Source organism: Lacerta agilis, chromosome 2, assembly GCF_009819535.1.
Source record: "Lacerta agilis isolate rLacAgi1 chromosome 2, rLacAgi1.pri, whole genome shotgun sequence".
NCBI classification, from domain to species: Eukaryota; Metazoa; Chordata; class Lepidosauria; order Squamata; family Lacertidae; genus Lacerta; species Lacerta agilis.
The window spans coordinates 1,867,482-1,887,282 of NC_046313.1; the positions used below are offsets into that span (position 1 = coordinate 1,867,482).

General features: G+C 43.9%; 1 protein-coding gene across 1 annotated transcript in view; it reads left to right on the forward strand.

Annotated features, from left to right (window-relative positions):
• ENDOU (endonuclease, poly(U) specific) overlaps window positions 1-19,801 on the forward strand; it is a 32,808-nt gene that overhangs the window by 10,704 nt on the left and 2,303 nt on the right. Inside the window, exons 2-8 of the mRNA XM_033136850.1 lie at window positions 93-227; window positions 1,096-1,134; window positions 1,563-1,728; window positions 15,300-15,502; window positions 16,551-16,664; window positions 17,874-17,980; window positions 19,626-19,768. Coding sequence (XP_032992741.1) covers window positions 93-227; window positions 1,096-1,134; window positions 1,563-1,728; window positions 15,300-15,502; window positions 16,551-16,664; window positions 17,874-17,980; window positions 19,626-19,768 — 907 coding nt within the window. The remainder of the gene's footprint in view (window positions 1-92; window positions 228-1,095; window positions 1,135-1,562; window positions 1,729-15,299; window positions 15,503-16,550; window positions 16,665-17,873; window positions 17,981-19,625; window positions 19,769-19,801) is intronic.

Below are 19,801 nucleotides of genomic sequence, written 5' to 3' on the forward strand. Positions count from 1 at the left end.
TAGTGGTACAACACCCCTTTCTGCATCTGCGCATTTTCACTTTTACTGCAGTCTGCTAATCCAGATTCCACCCCCTCCAAACTTAATTTCAGCTTTGTATGGCCCCCCTGATTCCTGCAAAGGGCGATGTAATGAGAAATACAATCCAAAAGATGTTTGCCACTGCAACAGTAAATGTGAACGATACCAGAACTGTTGTGAGGACTACCATAGCCATTGCCAGCAAGGTGAGTGAAAACTCTGGATGCCAATGTTACTAAAGTTCTCCTGTGGTCATTCCCTGCTTAAGTTGTCTTCCTAAAGGCATCTGGTTGGCCTCCTCTGCGGGAAACAGATGGTGAACTAGGTAGGCCTTGGGTCTGGTCCAGCAGGGCTCTTATGTGTTCTTCTCCCCCTCTCCCTCTCCCTCTCCCTCTCCCTCTCCCCCTCTCTCTCTCTCTCTCTCTCTCTCTCTCTCTCTCTCTCTCTCTCTCTGTGTGTGTGTGTGTGTGTGTACACCCACACACTGAAGTACAATGTCGGGATCTGATCTTGAGAACTGATAATGACTGGAAGCAGTATATCTGCTGAGAAACAAAGCTGTGTGACTTTGTAAGTTGTGCATATCTTCTCCCTGTGAAACACCTGCAGCCCAGGTAAGCACAACAAGGATGCAAGGGGGGGGAATGGAAAGGTGTGGCAATCTTTCCCATTGTGAAAACCATCTACCTTTTTTCTGTCAAGTGCTCCCAATATGTGATGCAACAGTTTGGTATGACAGAAACATCCATATAAATAAATGGTAAGGGTTTATGTCTGTCTGGTATGGGGAAAAGATGGGGTATAAAACAACAACAACACCACCACTTGACTAATGGGTTTTGGTTCTTGATGCTAGCCTATCATCACCACCACCACCCTTACAATTGATTATCCACCCTTCACTCTAAGGTCCTGTGGTGTGTTGCAACAATTAAAACACAATACTTTCTTTTAAAAATATACCACTATCACCAAGATGCTGTTAAGACACTTCTCAAAAACAGATTTTCATTTTGCACTGTCCAAGGGGCCTTGATACAGTTTTGTACAATCAATTCTCCTTTCTTTTATCAGCTAATGCAGATGGCAAAGAAACAGGCACAGTATTTGATGGTGAGTACTTGCATTGCTGAAGCGACTGGCATGAGTTTGGGCAAACTGCGGGAGGCAGTGAAAGATAGGCGTGCCTGGCGTGCTCTGGTCCACAGGGTCACAAAGAGTCGGGCACAACTGAACGACTGAACAACAACAACTTGCATTGCTTTTTAGATAAGTTGTATGTGACACGTAGAATAACTGAAACTAGGAGCAGGTGGTCAGTTGGTTCACTGGTGAGAGTTGTTGGTTGCTACTGTGGAGAAACTGATGTGGGAGATGCTTCTGAGTACCAGTTGCTGGGAACCACAGGAGGGGAAAGTGCTGTTGTGCTCAGGTCCTGCATGCAGGCTTCCCACAGGCACCTGGTGGGCCACAGTGAGAACAGGGTTCTGGAGCAGATGGGTCATTGGTTGTCCTTACACTCAAACGTCTCTCTCCCACAGGGGAATTTTCCAGTAGTGATGATGCAATCACCAATGAAGAATTGCAACAAACATCTGAGCAGCTTTACCAAAGCGACATTAACAGAGCCGGGGAGGCTGATATCACCCTTAACAAGCAACACTTAGCTTCAAAGAACCAGGAGAACAAGGACCAATCCCCAGAACCGTGAGTTCCACACAGACTTGATGCATGAAGGTGCCTTTTTTTAAGAGCATTAAGACTCTGGTTACTGGATCAGGCCGGTGGCCGGCCTCTACTGTTCTCACAGTGTTCAACCAGATGCCCCCCAAAGTGAAAACCCCAAGCAGGACCTGAGCACAACTGTATTCTCCAGTTGCAGCTCATTATTTGGTATTCAAAGCTAGACTGTTCTTGTCTGCCATGTTCATGCAGCTGAAGCATTACCCTTCCCCAGACCACAAAAAGCACTCTGCAGGTGCCCCAAGACCATTCAGCGTTAGTGTTACACATTTGCAAGGCTGGCACTGAAATAACTTGTGGCGGGAGCTCTGATAAAACCCTATTAAGCAAGACTTAAGCAGCTGCAACTCCAACGATGGAGCTGAAGCCTGCATGCATTTAATGTTTGTAAAGAGCAGATTAAAAATAATTATTCCAGTTCAACTGATTGGATAGATGTATATTGTCTTCCACTAGGGAAGTCTGCCCCCTGGTGGCTACTTGATCCTGCAGCGGTTTAAACCAAAACCTCCAGCCTGCAGAGGGCTGGGCACTTAGATGAAAAGATATGTGTAACTGTGGGGAGAGAGCGAGCGAGCAATCAAGAGAGAGAGCTGCAGGTGTGGGCTTCAGCTGTTTAAAAGTGCAACTCAAGAGCTCGGTATCTTTCCACTTCCTGGAAAGGTAGGAGACGTGGGTCCAATAGGATGGGATGGGAGTTGGGAATTTGCAGAGAGGAAGGTGGTTGAAATAAAAGTTTTTATGGGCTACTTTGATAAAGGGGGTTTTGTTTTTGTTTTTTGCTGGTTTTAGCAAAAACGCTTTATTTATTAAGTTACTTAAAAAGACAGAATTTAATAATCTTGCTAATTGTTAAACTGTAAGGCTCTTTAGAAAAAAAAGAGTACATTGCAAACTAGGGTTGTTGGAATTGCAGACTGGGGGTTTCGGACGTGCAAAGGGATTCTTCCGGCATGGTGTGTGGCAGGGATGGAAGGCTGCTCTGGTTATCCAAACTGAACGTAGTAGTAAGCTAGCCACCCGTCGGGAGAACACACCCACATGTTGGAGGGATTCTGAATAACCTTCCCCAACATTGTGAGGATGGACTTTCGCGTCTGATAGACATTTGCTATACCATCTTCATCATTATATTGAACATTTATGGCACTTTGTATTTATGCACTTTGTATTAGCACTTTGATGATTCAAAGCATATATAGGTTTGCCTTTGATGGAATATTTATAAACGCCCTTTGCATTATGATATTGTCAGATTAGCTTTCATATTTATGCAATTCCTCCAGTGATTTACACGGTTTTGTATATTTTTTGAGAGACATAGTAGTAATTTGGCTGCATTTTACAAAGCACTTCAGGGTGGTTCAGACACTTCCTTCGAGAAAGATCCCCTGCCCGTGAAATCTTCCTAATAGCCTTGTGAGGTGGGCTCGTTCTTATGTTTGTAGCAAATGGTCTTGAAAGCAGGGTTTCGGAAGCAAGTGGCAGTTTACTAAGAGGCTCACTTTTGTTTCATAATTTGTATTTTGCTGCCTATAAAACTTTCTTGGTCTGCGTTAATTTTCTTGCCCATACTGGCGGGGGAGGGGGGCAGGGGATTTACATATTTCTATGGGGGAAAGTTAAATGTCATAAATTCATTTAGTGACACTGACAAAGCAGATGCCACTTGAAAATAAATATTAGAAACGTTAAACAATCCAGAAAAAATTAGTGCTTCAGAAATTACTTTAAAAATTTATATAGATCAGAAGAGAAGGATGAAAATAAAATAGAAGAATTCCTGACCAAGAATAGATTACCATTGATAACAGAAGAACAAAAATATTTAAATGCCCCCATAAACATTAGTGAAATAAAGGACGCGATTACAAAATCTAAAGTCAGAAAATCTCCAGGGCCAGACAGAATCTCTATAATGTATTATAAAAAAATGGAAGAGATATTACTACCGGTACTGGAAGGTATGAGGAACAAAATATTAGAAGGGAAGGTCCCAAAACCATGGCAGGAGGCATTATTAACATTAATACCAAAACAAGGTTCAAATCTGTCTGAAACTAGGAATTATAGACCAATCTCTCTATTAAATACGGATTATAAAATATTTGCAAAAATTTTGGCTAATAGAATAAAAATTTTTTGGAGAAGAATAATTAATGAGGACCAATCTGTTGATTTTTTTTTACTGGGGAGACAAATTAAAGACAATATTAGAATGTTAATAGATATAATAGAATATTTATAAATGAGGCTGGACTAAAAGGCAGCCCTGATGCTGGTCGGTGCTGAAAAAGCTTTTGACAATGTATCTTGGAAGTACATGCTAAAAACCATTGAAACAATGAGATTAGGAGTGAAAATATGTAGTGGAATGCAAGCAATATATAAATCCCAAAGGGCAAGACTGATTATAAATAATGAATTGTCAGATTCCTTCGACATCTCTAAGGGAACAAGGCAGGGATGCCCACTGTCATCCCTTCTCTTCATAACAGTGTTAGAAATACACCTAAAAGTGATTAGGGATGATCCAAAAATAGAATGGATAAAACTGGGGAAAAGAGCCTAGGAGGTTAAGGCTTTTGCAGACGCCTTGATAAGCACAACAGAAAACCCATTAGTATTTTAATAACAATGGAGAAAATTCGGCCAACTATCTGGGTTTAAAATTAACAAAGAAAAAACAAAACTTATGGTGAAAAATTTGGATGCACAAGAAAAAGCAGAGCTGAAAAAGAGTCAGGATTAAAAGTGACTTAACTAAGCCAGATACCTGGGAATTTGGATCACTATGAAAAACATCAATCTCTATAAGGATAATTATATAAAGGCCTGGAATGAAATAATAAAAAAGGAGTTAGAAAGTTGCAATAGACTAAAACTGTCATTATGGGGAAGAATCTCAACAATTAAAATGGTAATTCTTCCGAAAATGATGTTCCTTTTTCAAACCATCCTGGTTATTAATGGACATAACTGCTTCAAAGAATGGCACAGGTATTTGGCCAGATATATTTGGCAAGGTGAAAAACCTAGGATAAAATTTAAATTGTTAACGGACGTAAAGGAAAGAGGTGGCTTTGCATTGCCAGATTTCAGGTTGTATTATGAAGCAGCATGTTTTGTTTGGCTGAAGGAATGGATGACCTTAAAGAATGTCAACTTATTACCGGTAGATTTAGAGGGATGGAGCAATATAGTAGGATGGCATGGATATCTGGGTTATGAAAATACACGAGGGATTTCACAACCACATAATCAGAAAAGCAATATTTGAAGTATGGGAATGAAATAAAAAATGGTTGGAGCTAAAAACCTCGTGGTGGTTATCACCAATAGAGGCAATGGCTGTAAAAACGAAAAAATATGGATACCAATTGGCAGACATATAAAGATTTACTAGAAGTAGAAAACAACCAACTAAAACTGAAGAAATACGATAAATTAAAACAATTTGGTATAAGCTGGTTGCAGTACCACAAACTTAATGGAGTTTTTGAATGGATTCAACAAGATAATCTGATCTAGATAAAGAACTTCTTTCAAACGATAAAAAGAATTTGTCCAAAATGTTTAAATTACTACTAAATTGGTGTCAGGAGTCCGTGCAGGAGCCAGGCCCTGTGACCAGTTGGGCTTCGCAGGACTGGGGCTTTCCTAAGTTTGTTCTGAAGAGGCAAGGCGTGGTCGCACAGGTGAGGCCGATTGGCAACGCATAGCACCTGGTGGCAAGAGCCAGGAAGGGATATAAGGTCAGCATTTCCCTTTGGCTTTTTGCCACAGCAACACGTTTCCTGCCTTGCTGCGTTTGGCTCCTTGACTCCTGGTTCCTGATCCTCAGGCCCTTGGCTTCCTGACTCCTGTTCCTGCTCCCACCCCGCCGTCTTGCCCCCCGTCCCCCCGTCCTCAGCTGGGACATCAACCGCCCATGAACCGGACCATGACAATTGGCACCTGAAAGATGAAGAGGTAAAGGACATAATGATAAAATGGGCCCAAGATTTCAGCTATAATATAGAATTAGACAAGTGGGAAAATCTTTGGAAAAATGATATTAGATTTACGGCTTGCTATACAATCAAAGAAAATTTCCTAAAGATGATGTATTGGTGGTACCTGACCCCAGCAAAATGGGCTAAAATAAATAAAAAAAATCAGTAGTAAATGTTGGAGGTGCAACCATAAGGAGGGAAATCTATTCCACATGTGGTGGACGTGCCCCAGAATAAAAATATTCTGGGACATGATATACGAAGAATTAAAAAAAGAATGATGAGACTCACATTTCCAAAAACAAAACAAAAAAACAAAAAACCAGACATTCCAAAGGACAAAAAAGTCTTTCTATATGCAATCACGGCCGCCAGGATTGTGAATGCAAAATATTGGAAAAGTAATGTGTTGCCAACAAAAGAAGAATGGCTCTTAAAACTAAATGAGTAAAACTAAATGAGTATCTTAAACTGGCTAAACTTACAGAAATAATAAATCATTCATATGAGCCATGAGACCCTTGCAACTTGCTTCGTGAAATGTGGTAAATAAATAAAAGTTTTCTTGGGTTTCTGGATCTGAGCGGGTCAGAGGACGACACCTTCTCTGCCGACCTCTTTCAGAAGGCCGAGACGGTGCTGGAGCTCATGGACTCAAGCTCCCAGATCATCAAGCTCCCCAGCAACTTTGATATCAACCTCAGCAACTGCCAGTTCCATGGGAAGAGGATCTCGGACTTCTTCACCAGCCTGAAGCACTCCCCTCCTACCTTGCAGCACATGTGCCGGGTTTTCCTGTGGCAGCATCTCACAGCCTGGCTGATCGATGGAAAAGTCAAGGCCCTCCTGCTTCCCAACATGTTGAAAAAACTCCTCCTCATAGACCTGAGCAGCTCTGTGGAGGCGGCCGTCTGACATCAAGGGTGGACCAAGAAGACTGCTGATCTACCAAGGGGGTTTTCAAGTCTCTGAGGCCTTCACTCCACACGCACCAGTAAATTGTGGACACGGATGTTGGTCACACACGGGATGACATTCGCGGGATTGTTGCGCAGGGTGTTACTGCACCACACTCATCCACACACATGGACTGGCCTTTTGCCCTGCAGTAGACGAATGTCCCACCACGCAGGAGGGCTTCTGCGGCTCGGACCATCCCATACTCCGCCATCAGCAATGCATAGTTCGCATCCTCTCGGTAGTACACGGAGTTGGCGTTCCTCTCCAGCAGCTCATGAAGGACCGCAATCCGTCTGTCATCTTCTACCACGGCGCTGGAGCTTCACAAGAAAACAAGACAAATAAAACACCATGATCATAGGAGGAGAGCAAAGTTCCGCAGTGGTGCCGGTGGTGTTGGTTTGGTAATGATTAAGAGCCGATCAGTAGGCAACTCAGAGGGAAAAGCGGTGTGCCAATGAGAAGACATGTCCTTCTGGGACACATTCTGGGGGCCACATGCCAGTGGTGGGCAGGGGGAACTAATGTGATTAAAAAAACAACAATATTAGACCGCTGGGTCCATCTAGCTCAGTACTGTATGCACTGACTGACAGCAGCAACAGCTCTGCAGGGTTTCAGGCAGGGGATATTATACCTGGGGCCTTCTGTATGTACATAAGGTGCTCTACCCTTAACCATGAAAGGTAGGATTCCGTTTGTGCATTTCATGGTATTTATACACCGCTTGATGTAGAAAACCCTCAAAGATCCTAGTCCTCATAGTTCTGAAGAATGGGCTGAATTGAAGAAGAACCCAGCTCTGTATTGTCTACATTGACAGGGAAGCAGCTTCCCAGTTACCTTTCCATCATTTCCTGCACCAGAGGATCCATGCATTCCAGGATCTCATCAACTAACGGCTGGTACTCAAAGATGATCCAGCAGAAGCCATGGAGAAAAGACATTCTGCTCAACCCCCTGCATCAATTCATTCAGGAAATGGTCTGAGCTTCTTTCTCGGCCTACCAAAAAAAAAAAATTCTTCATCATCATCACTGTCATTCACGACCATGTGTATCCTACAGGGCTTGTTAACACACCCCTCCCAAACCCCACAGTACAGGTTAACCATTTATGTAGGATAACAATGTTTCAACCCTTCTCTTGCTTCTGCTGCTGCTATTGGTAACAAAACAACAACAACAACAACAACAACAACAACAACAACAACAACAACAACAACAACAGTATCCTGACATTCCCCCATATTGTGACCAAAGGTGACCTACACAAATTAAAACACAGATCAAATACAGAAAGCTAAAACGTATTTAAAAATAATAGTTTAATTAAATCTGCAATAGAACTTAAACAATATGAGAATTTATCTATTGAAATACAGAAACAGATATAGTAAAAAACAGCACAGCACTATTTAAAAGGCCTTTTCCTAAACAAACAAAACCCAATCAGTTCCCAAAGTCCTGTTGGAAGGTCTTCACCCACTGGCGGGAAGTGAGGAGGGAGCCAGTCTGGCTTCTCCAGGGAGGGAGTTCCAAAGTCTGGGGGCTGGCCCTGAGAAGGCCCCCTCTTTCACCCCCACCAAGCCTGTCTGAGGGTGGCAGGACCAAGAGAAGGGCCTCCCCTGAAGGTCTGAGCCAAGGTAGGTTCGTATGTAAGAATACAGTCCTTCAGGTAACCTGGGTCTCATGGAACACTTGCCCAGCCTCCTGGAGCCCTGCCTGAGGGAAGCAATGGTAGCTTTAGCCCATCCAGAGCATGGAGGGTGAGGCATAAGGGATATGCGTATGCGGTCAGTGTGTATCTGGATCACAGCTTTTGGTTTATATCCACACAGCCCTTAAGGTGCTTTATATATGCACTGTTATTTTAAACTTACACCCACACACCCATCTAGGAAACAAGAGGTATTATCGCATTTCAAGGATAAATTGCAGCCAGGCACAATCATTCAAGGAAGGTGTGGTCTGGAGGAAGTCCCAAGGGCCACACAGAGAGGCCTCAAGGGCCAGATCTGTACCCCCACTGTCCCAGGCATAAGATTCCCTACTCCTGCTTTTGAAAAAGCAGCATCCTAAAAGAGCTGTGTGAAAGGGGTGCTGTGACCTTGGTCGCAGACTGTAAAGGGAACTTGCCTTCTTTAACCTGTCAAAAAGGTAGGACAGGGGTGGCCAACTCCCAAGAGACTGCGATCTACTCACAGAGTTAAAGACTGGCAGTGATCTACCCCTTTTTTGGGGGTTCAGGTCAATGTTTTTGAGCTTCTTTTAGGAAGCAGGGAAGGCCGTTTGGGGGGGGTTGAAGGGCCAAAATGTTGAGCTTTTTTTAGGGGAGCCAAAGTTGTTCAGCTTTTTGGGGGGAGTCACTGATCTACCAGTGATCTACCATAGACGTCCAGTGATTTACCAGTAGATCACGATCTACCTGTTGGACATGCCTGAGGTAGGACATGATTAAGCCAGTTTTAAACCTTTGGGAGTAAATTGCCATGAGTATAGTGTATTTGAAGGGGAAACTCTGGGTGCACCAGACAGAAAGTCACCAGGTGCAGTTAAGAGAAATGGAAGCTGTACCAGTTGTGTTTCTGTTTGGGCACACACAGAGTTAAGAGACCTAGACCAAGCTGTTGCCATTTCAGACAACTCCAGCCTTGTAATTACCAACTCTGACTACTCACCTAAGATAAAGACTGGATGACTACCCTTGCCAGGTTGCAAATGAGCTGCCAATGACTTGTGGTGGCCCCTGGGCCAGCTGTAAGCCTTTCAGGGCTAGTCATTAGAGGGAACTTTTTGCAAGGCTGTCAGAGGTTAAGGAGACAGGCTTTCCTCTCAGCTTGCTAGGGCAGGATGGAACTGGGGCCAATCCACTCAGAAGTCAAGAGACTAGCAGCTCATGACATGACATTCCTGTCTTGGGAAGGAGTGATACAGTGGCAAGTGGAAGGCTAGCCCCATCCTTTAGATCAGTGTTTTTCAACCACTGTTCCGCGGCACACTAGTGTGCCGCGAGATGTTGCCTGGTGTGCCGTGGGAAAAATTGAAAAATTCAAGAGAATTACTTTATATATAGTCAATATAGGCACAGAGTTAAATTTTTTAACATTTTCTAATGGTGGTGTGCCTCGTGATTTTTTTCATGAAACAAGTGTGCCTTTGCCCAAAAAAGGTTGAAAAACACTGGACTAGTTTAGATCATGGGTCGGCAAACTAAGGCCAAAATCCAGCCCAATCGCCTTCCCAATCCGGCATGCAACAGTCTGGGAATCAGCGTGTTTTTACATGAGTAGAATGTGTCATTTTATTTAAAATGCATCTCTGGGTTATTTGTGGGGCATAGGAATCCATTCATTTTTATTTATTTTTCCAAAATACAGTCTGGCCCCCCACAAGGTCTGAGGGACAGTGGATCGGCCCCCTGCTGAAAAAGTTTGCTGACCCCTGCTTTAGATGCATACCTTTACATGGAGTAGCACAGTCATTAAGCCCAGAGTTTCCTTGCCTCTCCCGCCCTAGAAAAGAACCCTTGATTGCAACTGCTATTGTCCTGTTGATATAGAATCCTAGAGCTGCAGAGCCATTCATAACATAAGAATATTCTTCAAAATTATGAGCAGGGCAGTGGAGACAAGCTGCAACAGTTAACTGCACCTATGATTCTATGAAATTAATCCAGAGCAAGAGATGTGATCTCACAGCATTCAAAAAGCTAAAGAGACCCTCTCCTTATCAAGAAGGCCACCTGTGACTTTTCTTTCCAGGGGCATTTCAGATCCACACCACCAAGGTATTTATAATAATAATAATAATCTACCACATTTCACGAGGCAAGTTGCAAGGGCCCCATGACTGACAGTGGGTCCACTGTAGGATAGAAAAGCTATTTTCCACATGGCTCCTGGAACCTGGGGTTACAGGCGCAAAACCAGAATGGCTATTCCCCACTCCTCACCCCGTACGCAGCAGCACTTTCTATTATAATTTTTTTGTAGAGAATTTTTTTGGCTATTTTTGCAATTTGTGGCATTTGGAAGGTTGTAACCAGCCACAGCAAAACATGTTGTATAGAGAGCAAAGTGGGACTTAAGTTTAGGCATGTATAGGACAGTAAAACCCAATGAACATCATGGCTGAGTGGGGATTTGAACCTGGGCCTCCCCAGTCCTGGTCCTACAGACTCTAACCACTACACCACACTGCTTGCATTGGAGTTGAACCCTTTTCACTTTGCAAAGTCACACTAGGTGCTGCTGCTAGTGAAGGGCCACGGCCTCACTCTAGTCCATTCATGCGAATGTGATCATTTTCAAAGTTCTGATGTCTTCATTTCTGTCAAGGAAAGCACTTCCCTGGAAATGGTACAGGAGCACTCATGCAAATCTTTTCCAAAAAGTAGGGAACAATGCACTATTTCACGAGGCTTCCTTTCTTAGAAGGTTTGGCCCCGCCGCCCCAAATTACCACTGCAGCTGTTGCTTGTTAACTCCATGGCTGAGAGGAAGTCCGTGGGAAATGTTTAAAGGGAACGACATAAAAAATGGGGTTTCACCAAGAAAAGGCATTTTACTTCTTTTTTCACTTCCAGTAAAAAAACCCCAACAACAACTGCAATTAATGCTAACCACGGGGTAAAATTCTGAGTGGGGCAAACATTCTAATGACCAAGAGCAGGTGTGGGGATGGAATACCTCTGAATGTTGCTGGACTCCAGCCATTCCTAGCCATTGCCACGCCTGCGAGGGCTGACGAAAGATTCTCCATCCCTGGAGCAATGAGCTATCCAAGTTAGCCTGCTTTTTTCTTTCACTCAGTAAGTACCGGTAAACAAAGCTAAAAAGTTCGAACCCGCCAAGCTAATATTTATTTTCAAGCCTGCTTTGTCATCGTCACTAAATGAATTTGACATTTATCTTTTCCCCATAGAAATACATAAATCCCCTCCCCCTCCCCCGCCGCCATTGCCAGTAAGGGCAAGAAAATTAACGCAGACCAATAAAGTTTTATAGGCAGCAAAATGCAAATTATCCAACATCTCAGCATCTTAGTAAACTGCCACTTGCTTCCAAAACCCTGCTTTCAAGACCATTTGCTACAAACATAGGAACGAGCCCACCTCACAAGGCTATTAATGAAGATTTCACAGGCAGGGAAGCTTTCTCAAAGGAAGTGTCTGAACCACCCTGAAGTGCTTTGTAAAATGCAGCCAAATTACTACTATGTCTCTCAAAAAATATACAAAACCGTGTAAATCACTGGAGGAATTGCATAAATATGAAAGCTAATCTGACAATATCATAATGCAAAGGGCGTTTATAAATATTCCATCAAAGGCAAACCTATATATGCTTTGAATCATCAAAGTGCTAATAGAAAGTGCATAAATACAAAGTGCCATAAATGTTCAATATAATGATGAAGATGGTATAGCAAATGTCTATCAGACGCGAAAGTCCATCCTCACAATGTTGGGGAAGGTTATTCAGAATCCCTCCAACATGTGGGTGTGTTCTCCCGACGGGTGGCTAGCTTACTACTACGTTCAGTTTGGATAACCAGAGCAGCCTTCCATCCCTGCCACACACCATGCCGGAAGAATCCCTTTGCACGTCCGAAACCCCCAGTCTGCAATTCCAACAACCCTAGTTTACAATGTACTCTTTTTTTTCTAAAGAGCCTTACAGTTTAACAATTAGCAAGATTATTCCAAAACCCTGCTTTCAAGACCATTTGCTACAAACATAGGAACGAGCCCACCTCACAAGGCTATTAGGAAGATTTAACGGGCAGGGGAGCTTTCTCGAAGGAAGCGTCTGAACCGCCCTGAAGTGCTTTGTAAAATGCAACCAAATTACTACTACGTTCAGTTTGGATAACCAGAGCAGCCTTCCCCTCCCCGCCACACACCACGGCGGAAGAATCCCTTTGCGCGTCCGAAACCCCCAGTCTGCAATTCCAACGACCCTACTTTGAAATGTACTTTATATTAAAGAGCCTTACAGTTTAACAATTAGCAAGATTATTAAATTCTGTCTTTTTAAGTAACTTAATAAATAAAGCCTTTTTGCTAAAACCAGCAAAAAACAAAACAAAACAAAAATCCCCGCATCAAAGTAGCCCATTAAAATGTTTATTTCAACCACCTCCCTCTCTGCAAATTCCCAACTCCCATCCCATCCTATTGGACCCACGTCTCCTACCTGCACGGCGTGCCTCCGGGTTAGCAGGAAGTGGAAAGATACCGAGCTCTTGAGTTGCACTTTTAAACAGTTGCAACCCACAGCTGCAGCTCTCTCTGTCTCTTGATTGCTCGCTCGCTCTCGGTTTTCACCTGAGTGCCCTGAATGGCCTCCTGCACTGCCAAGCTGAAACACAACAATGTAAATGTAGATGATGCTCAACTGGTTGCGTCTCAGCTACAGGAAACAGGTTTCAAAGGAGGAGGAGGGTGGAATCTATTTAGCATTTTAGTGTTTAAAGCAAAGGTGGGAATTCTCAATGAGAATTCTCATTGCATGTGGACATCCAAAATCTAAAAAAATCAGTCATTAATTGCAAGTGGATATTCAATTTACAATTTTTAAGGGGAGACTATTCCTTTTACTCAAAACAAAATCGAAAATTCTTTCTAGTAGCACCTTAGAGACCAACTGAGTTTGTTCCTGGTATGAGCTTTCGTGTGCATGCACAAGTGTGCATGCACACGAAAGCTCATACCAGGAACAAACTCAGTTGGTCTCAAAGGTGCTACTAGAAAGAATTTTCGATTTTGTTTTGACTATGGCAGACCAACACGGCTACCCACCTGTAACTGAACCTTTTACTCAAAGTGTTCTTGAAGCTACCAACACAAGTCTGACCAAACTGCAGGAGGCAGTGGAAGACAGGAGTGCCTGGCATGCTCTGGTCCATGGGGTCACGAAGAGTCGGACATGACTAAACGACCAAACAACAACAATTTCCTTTTACTGGGCTTTTGTACATTACTACTTTGGAAGCAAGACTTGAGTTACAGCCAAAAAACAATGATACTTTTTAGAATGCCGGGTATCAGCCTTCCTATTTTCTTTAATGCTACAACATGCACATGAGTAATACTGATTACTGAAACAAAGGTGGGAAATCTCAAGCAATTTTTCCTAGCATGCAGCTTAATCCTGTCCATTTTTACTTGGAAGTGTCACAGTGTTCGTTGAGGCATTATCCCGGATCAGCATGCATAGGATTGCAGAATGACAAAGCAATCCTAAACACCAGCTGTCCTGGAAAGGGGAATACACTGCATCTATGTTGCTGAAATAGCTCTTCCCCTGTGCCACATGGGTCTCGTCAAAAATTCCACCCAATCGTGGCCATTCTGCTAAGGTATCTTTGACAGTAGAACAGCTCAGTCAGCGGAGTGTTTCACAGGCTGTTCTACCAGTGAAATTTCATTCTGGTGGCATATCTAAAGTTCCACCTGTATCAATGGAGTTCCCACTGAATCTGCATCGCATCAGATGGTGGATCTCAAGCAGAGGATGGAACCCTTAGGCTGCAATCCTATGCTCACTTTCCTGGGAGAAAGTCTTAAGGGGCACAAAAGTACTGTGCAAAATACACAGTTAAAACAACAAGACTTTAAGATTTACTTCCTGTAATAAAAATTGTTGTTGTTCTTTAGTCGTTCAGTCGTGTCCGACTCTTCGTGACCCCATGGACCAGAGCACACCAGGCATTTAGATTTTAATATTTCACCAAAGTTCACATCTATCTGAAATTTCATCTTCCATTTCATTTCCTAATGATTTGAGTGACAGACCTCAGTGATTGGAGACATTAAGTTACTTCCAATGTTTTTGCTGAACTGTACTGGAAGTACAGTTTTAAATTAGACAGATGCCTCAAAGGCACACCCATGCTAAATTTTCATTTCTGTTCTATGATTCCTTCAAATGAATAGAAGCAGTACATGGTGCTAGTCCTCTTCCCAGTCTTCTCTCTCTTCTCCATCTGCCCAACAGTGGCGGAACTTCATGCTCTGGCACCGGAGGGTGGAGAGCAGGCGGGGGCAGGGCTGGCGCGTGTCCCAGGGCGGGGAGCGCCACCCGCAGCGGCGTGACATGCATCCTGGGGGTGGGGCAAGCTGCCTGCAGGGACGTGGTGTTCAGCGCGGGCAGAGGGGGCAGCTGCGATGGCACCCCACCGGGACCGCGCTGCCGGGGGCGGTGCGCTCCCCCCGCACTCCTCTTCCTCCGCCAGTGCTGCCCACTCATCGTTGTCCCACCACCACTTGGGCTCTGAGCCTTCTTCTCTTGGGGATTACCCAGCTGGTTCCTTTGCATCCAGCCAGTCCATGACACTAGTCCCCACATGCTAGATTTGTATTTCTAGAAAGTTGTTTCTGTGTTTCTTTTTAATACAAGGCAGTGTTCAGTTGTGGGGTCCCTGAAGTGGTACAGTCCAGGCAGAGGGCATTTTAATAGGAAACATTCCATTTCTGTGTGCTTCGGCTCCTAACCTCAGCAGAGTGTTTAGCTGGGGACCCCGTAAGAACAAAAAAGGTCGTCTTCATAGCAGGTATTTTTGTGTGTGTTTGCAGGCTCTTCAGCTACGTCAACCAGGAAAAGCTCTTCTCCAAGCCTACTTATGCCAGTTTCATTAAGCTGCTGGATAATTATCATAAAAGTGTAGGGACAGGGGAAGAATTCACTGCTGAGCAACTGAAGGAGCAGGATAACTTCCTGAATGAGGTCATGAAGACAGAGGTGATGAAACTGCTTTACAAATTCCTGCACAACAAACGTAAGTCTTTCTTCAGAATAAGGTCCCTGCCAGCATAGCCCCTGTGGTCCCTCCAGGTGTTGTTGACTACCACTCCCATCAGCCCAGACTACCTGGGGCTTATGGGTATTATAGTCCAAACTTCTGGAGTTGGTTACTCTTGACCTATACAACTGAATTTAAGGGCCTTTTTGATAGTAGCACCCGTTATGGGGTTAATTAATTATGGGTTTCCCCAGCCACTCTGGGCAGTTTCCAACAAAATATTAAAATACAATAATCCGTTAAACATTAAAAGCTTCCCTAAACAGGGCTGCCCCGGAGAAACCCTTTCCAGGTAAAGACATTCCCCCCAAGGCCTTTTCAATTTGTGGAATGTTCTCCCCAGGGAGGCTCACCTGGCTCCTTGTTATACACCTTTAGGCATCAGCCACAAATGTTCCTCTTCAACCAGGCCTTTGGCTGATTGACATCCTTTTAAATGCGTTTGTGGGAGGAGGTGGGAGGGGAGGGAGATCTGTTGGTTGCAATTGCTTTTATTACGTAGTTTGTGTTTCTATCTTGTATTTCTATGTTGTGAACTGCCCCAAGGTCTATGGATAAAGGGTGATATAAAAAAGGAATAAATAAATAATTCTTAATATATTTTGGAGAGCTTTTCCCTGCTATTTTATGTGGCTGTTGTTTTTATCTAAGGTACCGTATGTTTGTGTGCTGGGGTGGGTAGTGGCAGTGCCTGTTGGATGATAAGTGCAACATCATTGCACAAAACCCTCCTGTACCTATTCTCTCAATTGTATATTCCTCTCTTTCCTTGATATTGTACAAGATTCTTGGGGTAGAAGTTCTGACAGTTTAAGCATTTTAGTGCAAAGTCTGGCTTTCATTCAAACACGACTTTTTCTGCAGAGTGTCACATCATTAGAAAACACAGTTGGTAGCCATTGCTTCCCCCAAGCTATGCAGAACATTAAAGGGAAGATATAGGATTTCTTTGGGATATTTTATTTTGGTTCATTTGAGTGAGAAATTAATGCCTTTTGTCTTTCACTCCCCATCTCTTTCCTAGATCGTTATGGCACAGAGGCAGAGTTTGTTGCTGACCTTAAGGAGATATGGTTTGGCCTTTATTCCAGGGGCAAAGATGAGCATGACTCCAGTGGTTTTGAACATGTGTTTATAGGTACACCCATAAAAACCAACAAACCTCTACCTTCCACAGTTTCATGCAATTCCTCACCTCCAATTATTTGCAGCTGTTGTTTGCCCCATCTGCTGATGTTTTGACACCATTTTTTAAACTTGATAAAGTTTCTATTTTGAATTACTCTAAAGAATTAAAGGGACACAGGTGGTGCTGTGGTCTAACCCACAGAGCCTAGGGCTTGCCAGTCAGAAGGTCAGCGGTTCAAATCCCCGCAACGGGGTGAGCTCCCGTTGTTTGGTCCCATCTCCTGCCCACCTAGCAGTTCAAAAGCACATCAAGTGCAAGTAGATAAATAGGTACCGCTCCAGCGGGAAGGTAAATGGCATTTTCATGCGCTGCTCTGGTTCGCCAGAAGTGGCTTAGTCATGCTGGCCACATGACCTGGAAGCTGTCTGTGGACAAACACCGGCTCCCTCAGCCTATAGAGCAAGATGAGTGACTGGACCTAATGGTCAGGGGTACCTTTACCTTTAAACAATTAAGAAGCACATGATGATGTCACAACAACATGTAGTAGTCAGGTCTAGAAACAGGGTGGCACCATTAGCTTGAATCTACCAGCCTTCTCTGTGGTTTTGGCTACATGAACATTTGCACAGGAAGACTCAAACTGACATTAATATATACAGTACTAGACCACAGGGCAGCTTGCACCACTCCTCTGGGTTCCCTCCAGCTGCACTGCTGCTGCTTACTGGGATGGAGAGGGGCAAGGCAGTGGCAATGTCAATGTGCACATTTGCACTGCAGTGACTTCATTGCCACTTCACACCTCTGAAGAAGAGAAGAAGATGATTTTGGATTTGATATCCCGCTTTTCACTACCCGAAGGAGTCTCAAAGCGGCTAACATTCTCCTTTCCCACTGTGAGGTGAGTGGGGCTGAGAGACTTCAGAGAAGTGTGACTAGCCCAAGGTCACCCAGCAGCTGCATGTGGAAGAGTGGAGACGCGAACCCGGTTCCCCAGATAACGAGTCTACCGCTTTTAACCACTACACCACACTGGCAACCAGGTTGGCTGAACGGTGCAGCCCAACCACAACATCCATTGCTGCAGATAGATAGATAGATAGATAGATATTTTCCTTTTGTTGTTCTCATCACTTGGAAGTAAACTTACAATGCCCATATTTAGTGGTAGCAGGATTTACTAGCCATTCATGGAAAATGTTCTTTACTTTTTAGGGGAAGTTAAGAAAGGAAAAGTATCTGGATTCCACAACTGGATTCGTTTCTATCTGCTGGAGAAACAGGGTATAATTAACTATTTCAGCTACAACTATGATGGTCCGGTGAGTATCATTGGGAATGGCTACAGTCTTCCAGACTTTAGGCATCTTCCAGGCATCTTGGAGAATGAAAGTTCCGTTTTTTTAAAAAAATCCAGAAATTTTGCATAACAGCTAAAATGAGACACACACTCCTACCTCAATGACTACAAACATTTTTTTTTACTCATTTTTATTACTTTGTCATGTTATGTACAAATTAACACATAGCCATGTAAACACATAGCAGAACCACGCATAGCTCAAGCATTTTAGAAAATTTATTTTAGTGCCACGGAAACAAATATTGGTGGGGCAGTGCCCATTTGCCCTAATATACCAGCCTCTGCTGCCTATTCCTAGTCTCCCTGTTCTAACAGCTATGTGCCTGATATATAGCAATACACAACAAAGTGCTACATATGGAGGTGCCTTTCCACAAAATACTGCCTTACACTGCCACCTGGGGTCAGGATACATAATGACATCTGACATGCGGTCGTCTTGCCAGCCAGTGTTATCAGTTCCTCTGGAGACACAGACAGGAGGCCCATGGCCTTAGAATCAGCAGCAGACCAACGTGGCTGTTACAAGAGCTGGTGGAGCATCTGTCACAGTGTGCCACACTTCAGCCCTCCTCAGCATAGCCTGGCAGTAGACAGCCGTTTACCTGGCACGGCCTTCAAAGCCTTCCTGCCAATGCGTTCGAAGTATGCCCCACATACCTCTCTCAGTCCCGGAACACTGCAGCAGCCGACAGCAGCTTTACTCCGGTGTAAATGCCATTGATCTGGGCCCATAACCTCGTTGTTGGCATCCTTCGGGGGTCGGGAAGCCAGCTGGCTAGCCCCCAGCTGGATCATTCCCTTCCAGCCATGATGATCCCCCGATCGCTGGTGTGATGTAAATCAGCGGCTCAAGACTTCAAAGCCTGAGCACACTATATTTGCAGAGTCAATGGCGAGAACAGAATAGGCATGAGACTTGTGGAAGCATACTAAAAAGTTATGAATTTATTACTCATAAATCAGGACAAAGAAAACATGTCTCTCTGTCTGCTCCGAGAGAGAGTCTCAAAAGCAAAAGCTGTACACAACTGGAAGTTCCCAGCAATCTGTGCTGGTATGTAAACAGACATGTGACATGTAACAATCTCACACGTCTGCAACTTAAGGTGGAATGGAGATTTCACAACAAATCCCAGCCCTATTTGGCAGTGCCAGGTCCTTCAAATAACCTGGTTTCAAATTGTTTAGGGCTTTTTAGGCTGGAAACAAACAGGTAACCAATGCAGCTGGCACATTACAGATGTTATCTGCTCGGACCGCGTGCCCCCACAAGCATCCAAGTGATTTCCAAAATACCTTTAAAAGCAGCCTGCCCCCCCCCACTTTACATGTACCTCATGCAGAGTACATTGCAACCATCTAGCCTCATTTACCCATAAAATGAACCCCTCAGCTCTCACAAAACAAGCATACCTGTATTCTTCTGTCAAACATTGGAGGTGCGGCATGCTAGACCACCTGTGTACCATCATCAACACTAATACTCACATCTTCAGAATTGGGGAGTTTTCACAGCTGAACATTGCAAAATTCTTCTCCCTCCCCCAATGTCTTTAAATATCCTCCCTAATAATTTCTGGTGCTTTCGTTTTCTGGTTTAGTGGACGTCATACCCAGATGTGTTGGGGATGCAGTTCAACTGGGATGGATTTTACAAGGAGGTTGGAACAGCCTTTATTGGAAGCAGCCCTGAATTAGAATTCGGACTCTATTCCCTGTGTTTCATTGCTAGGCCTGGAAAAGTGTGAGTATAATGACATTTTCAGGGCATTTGCAG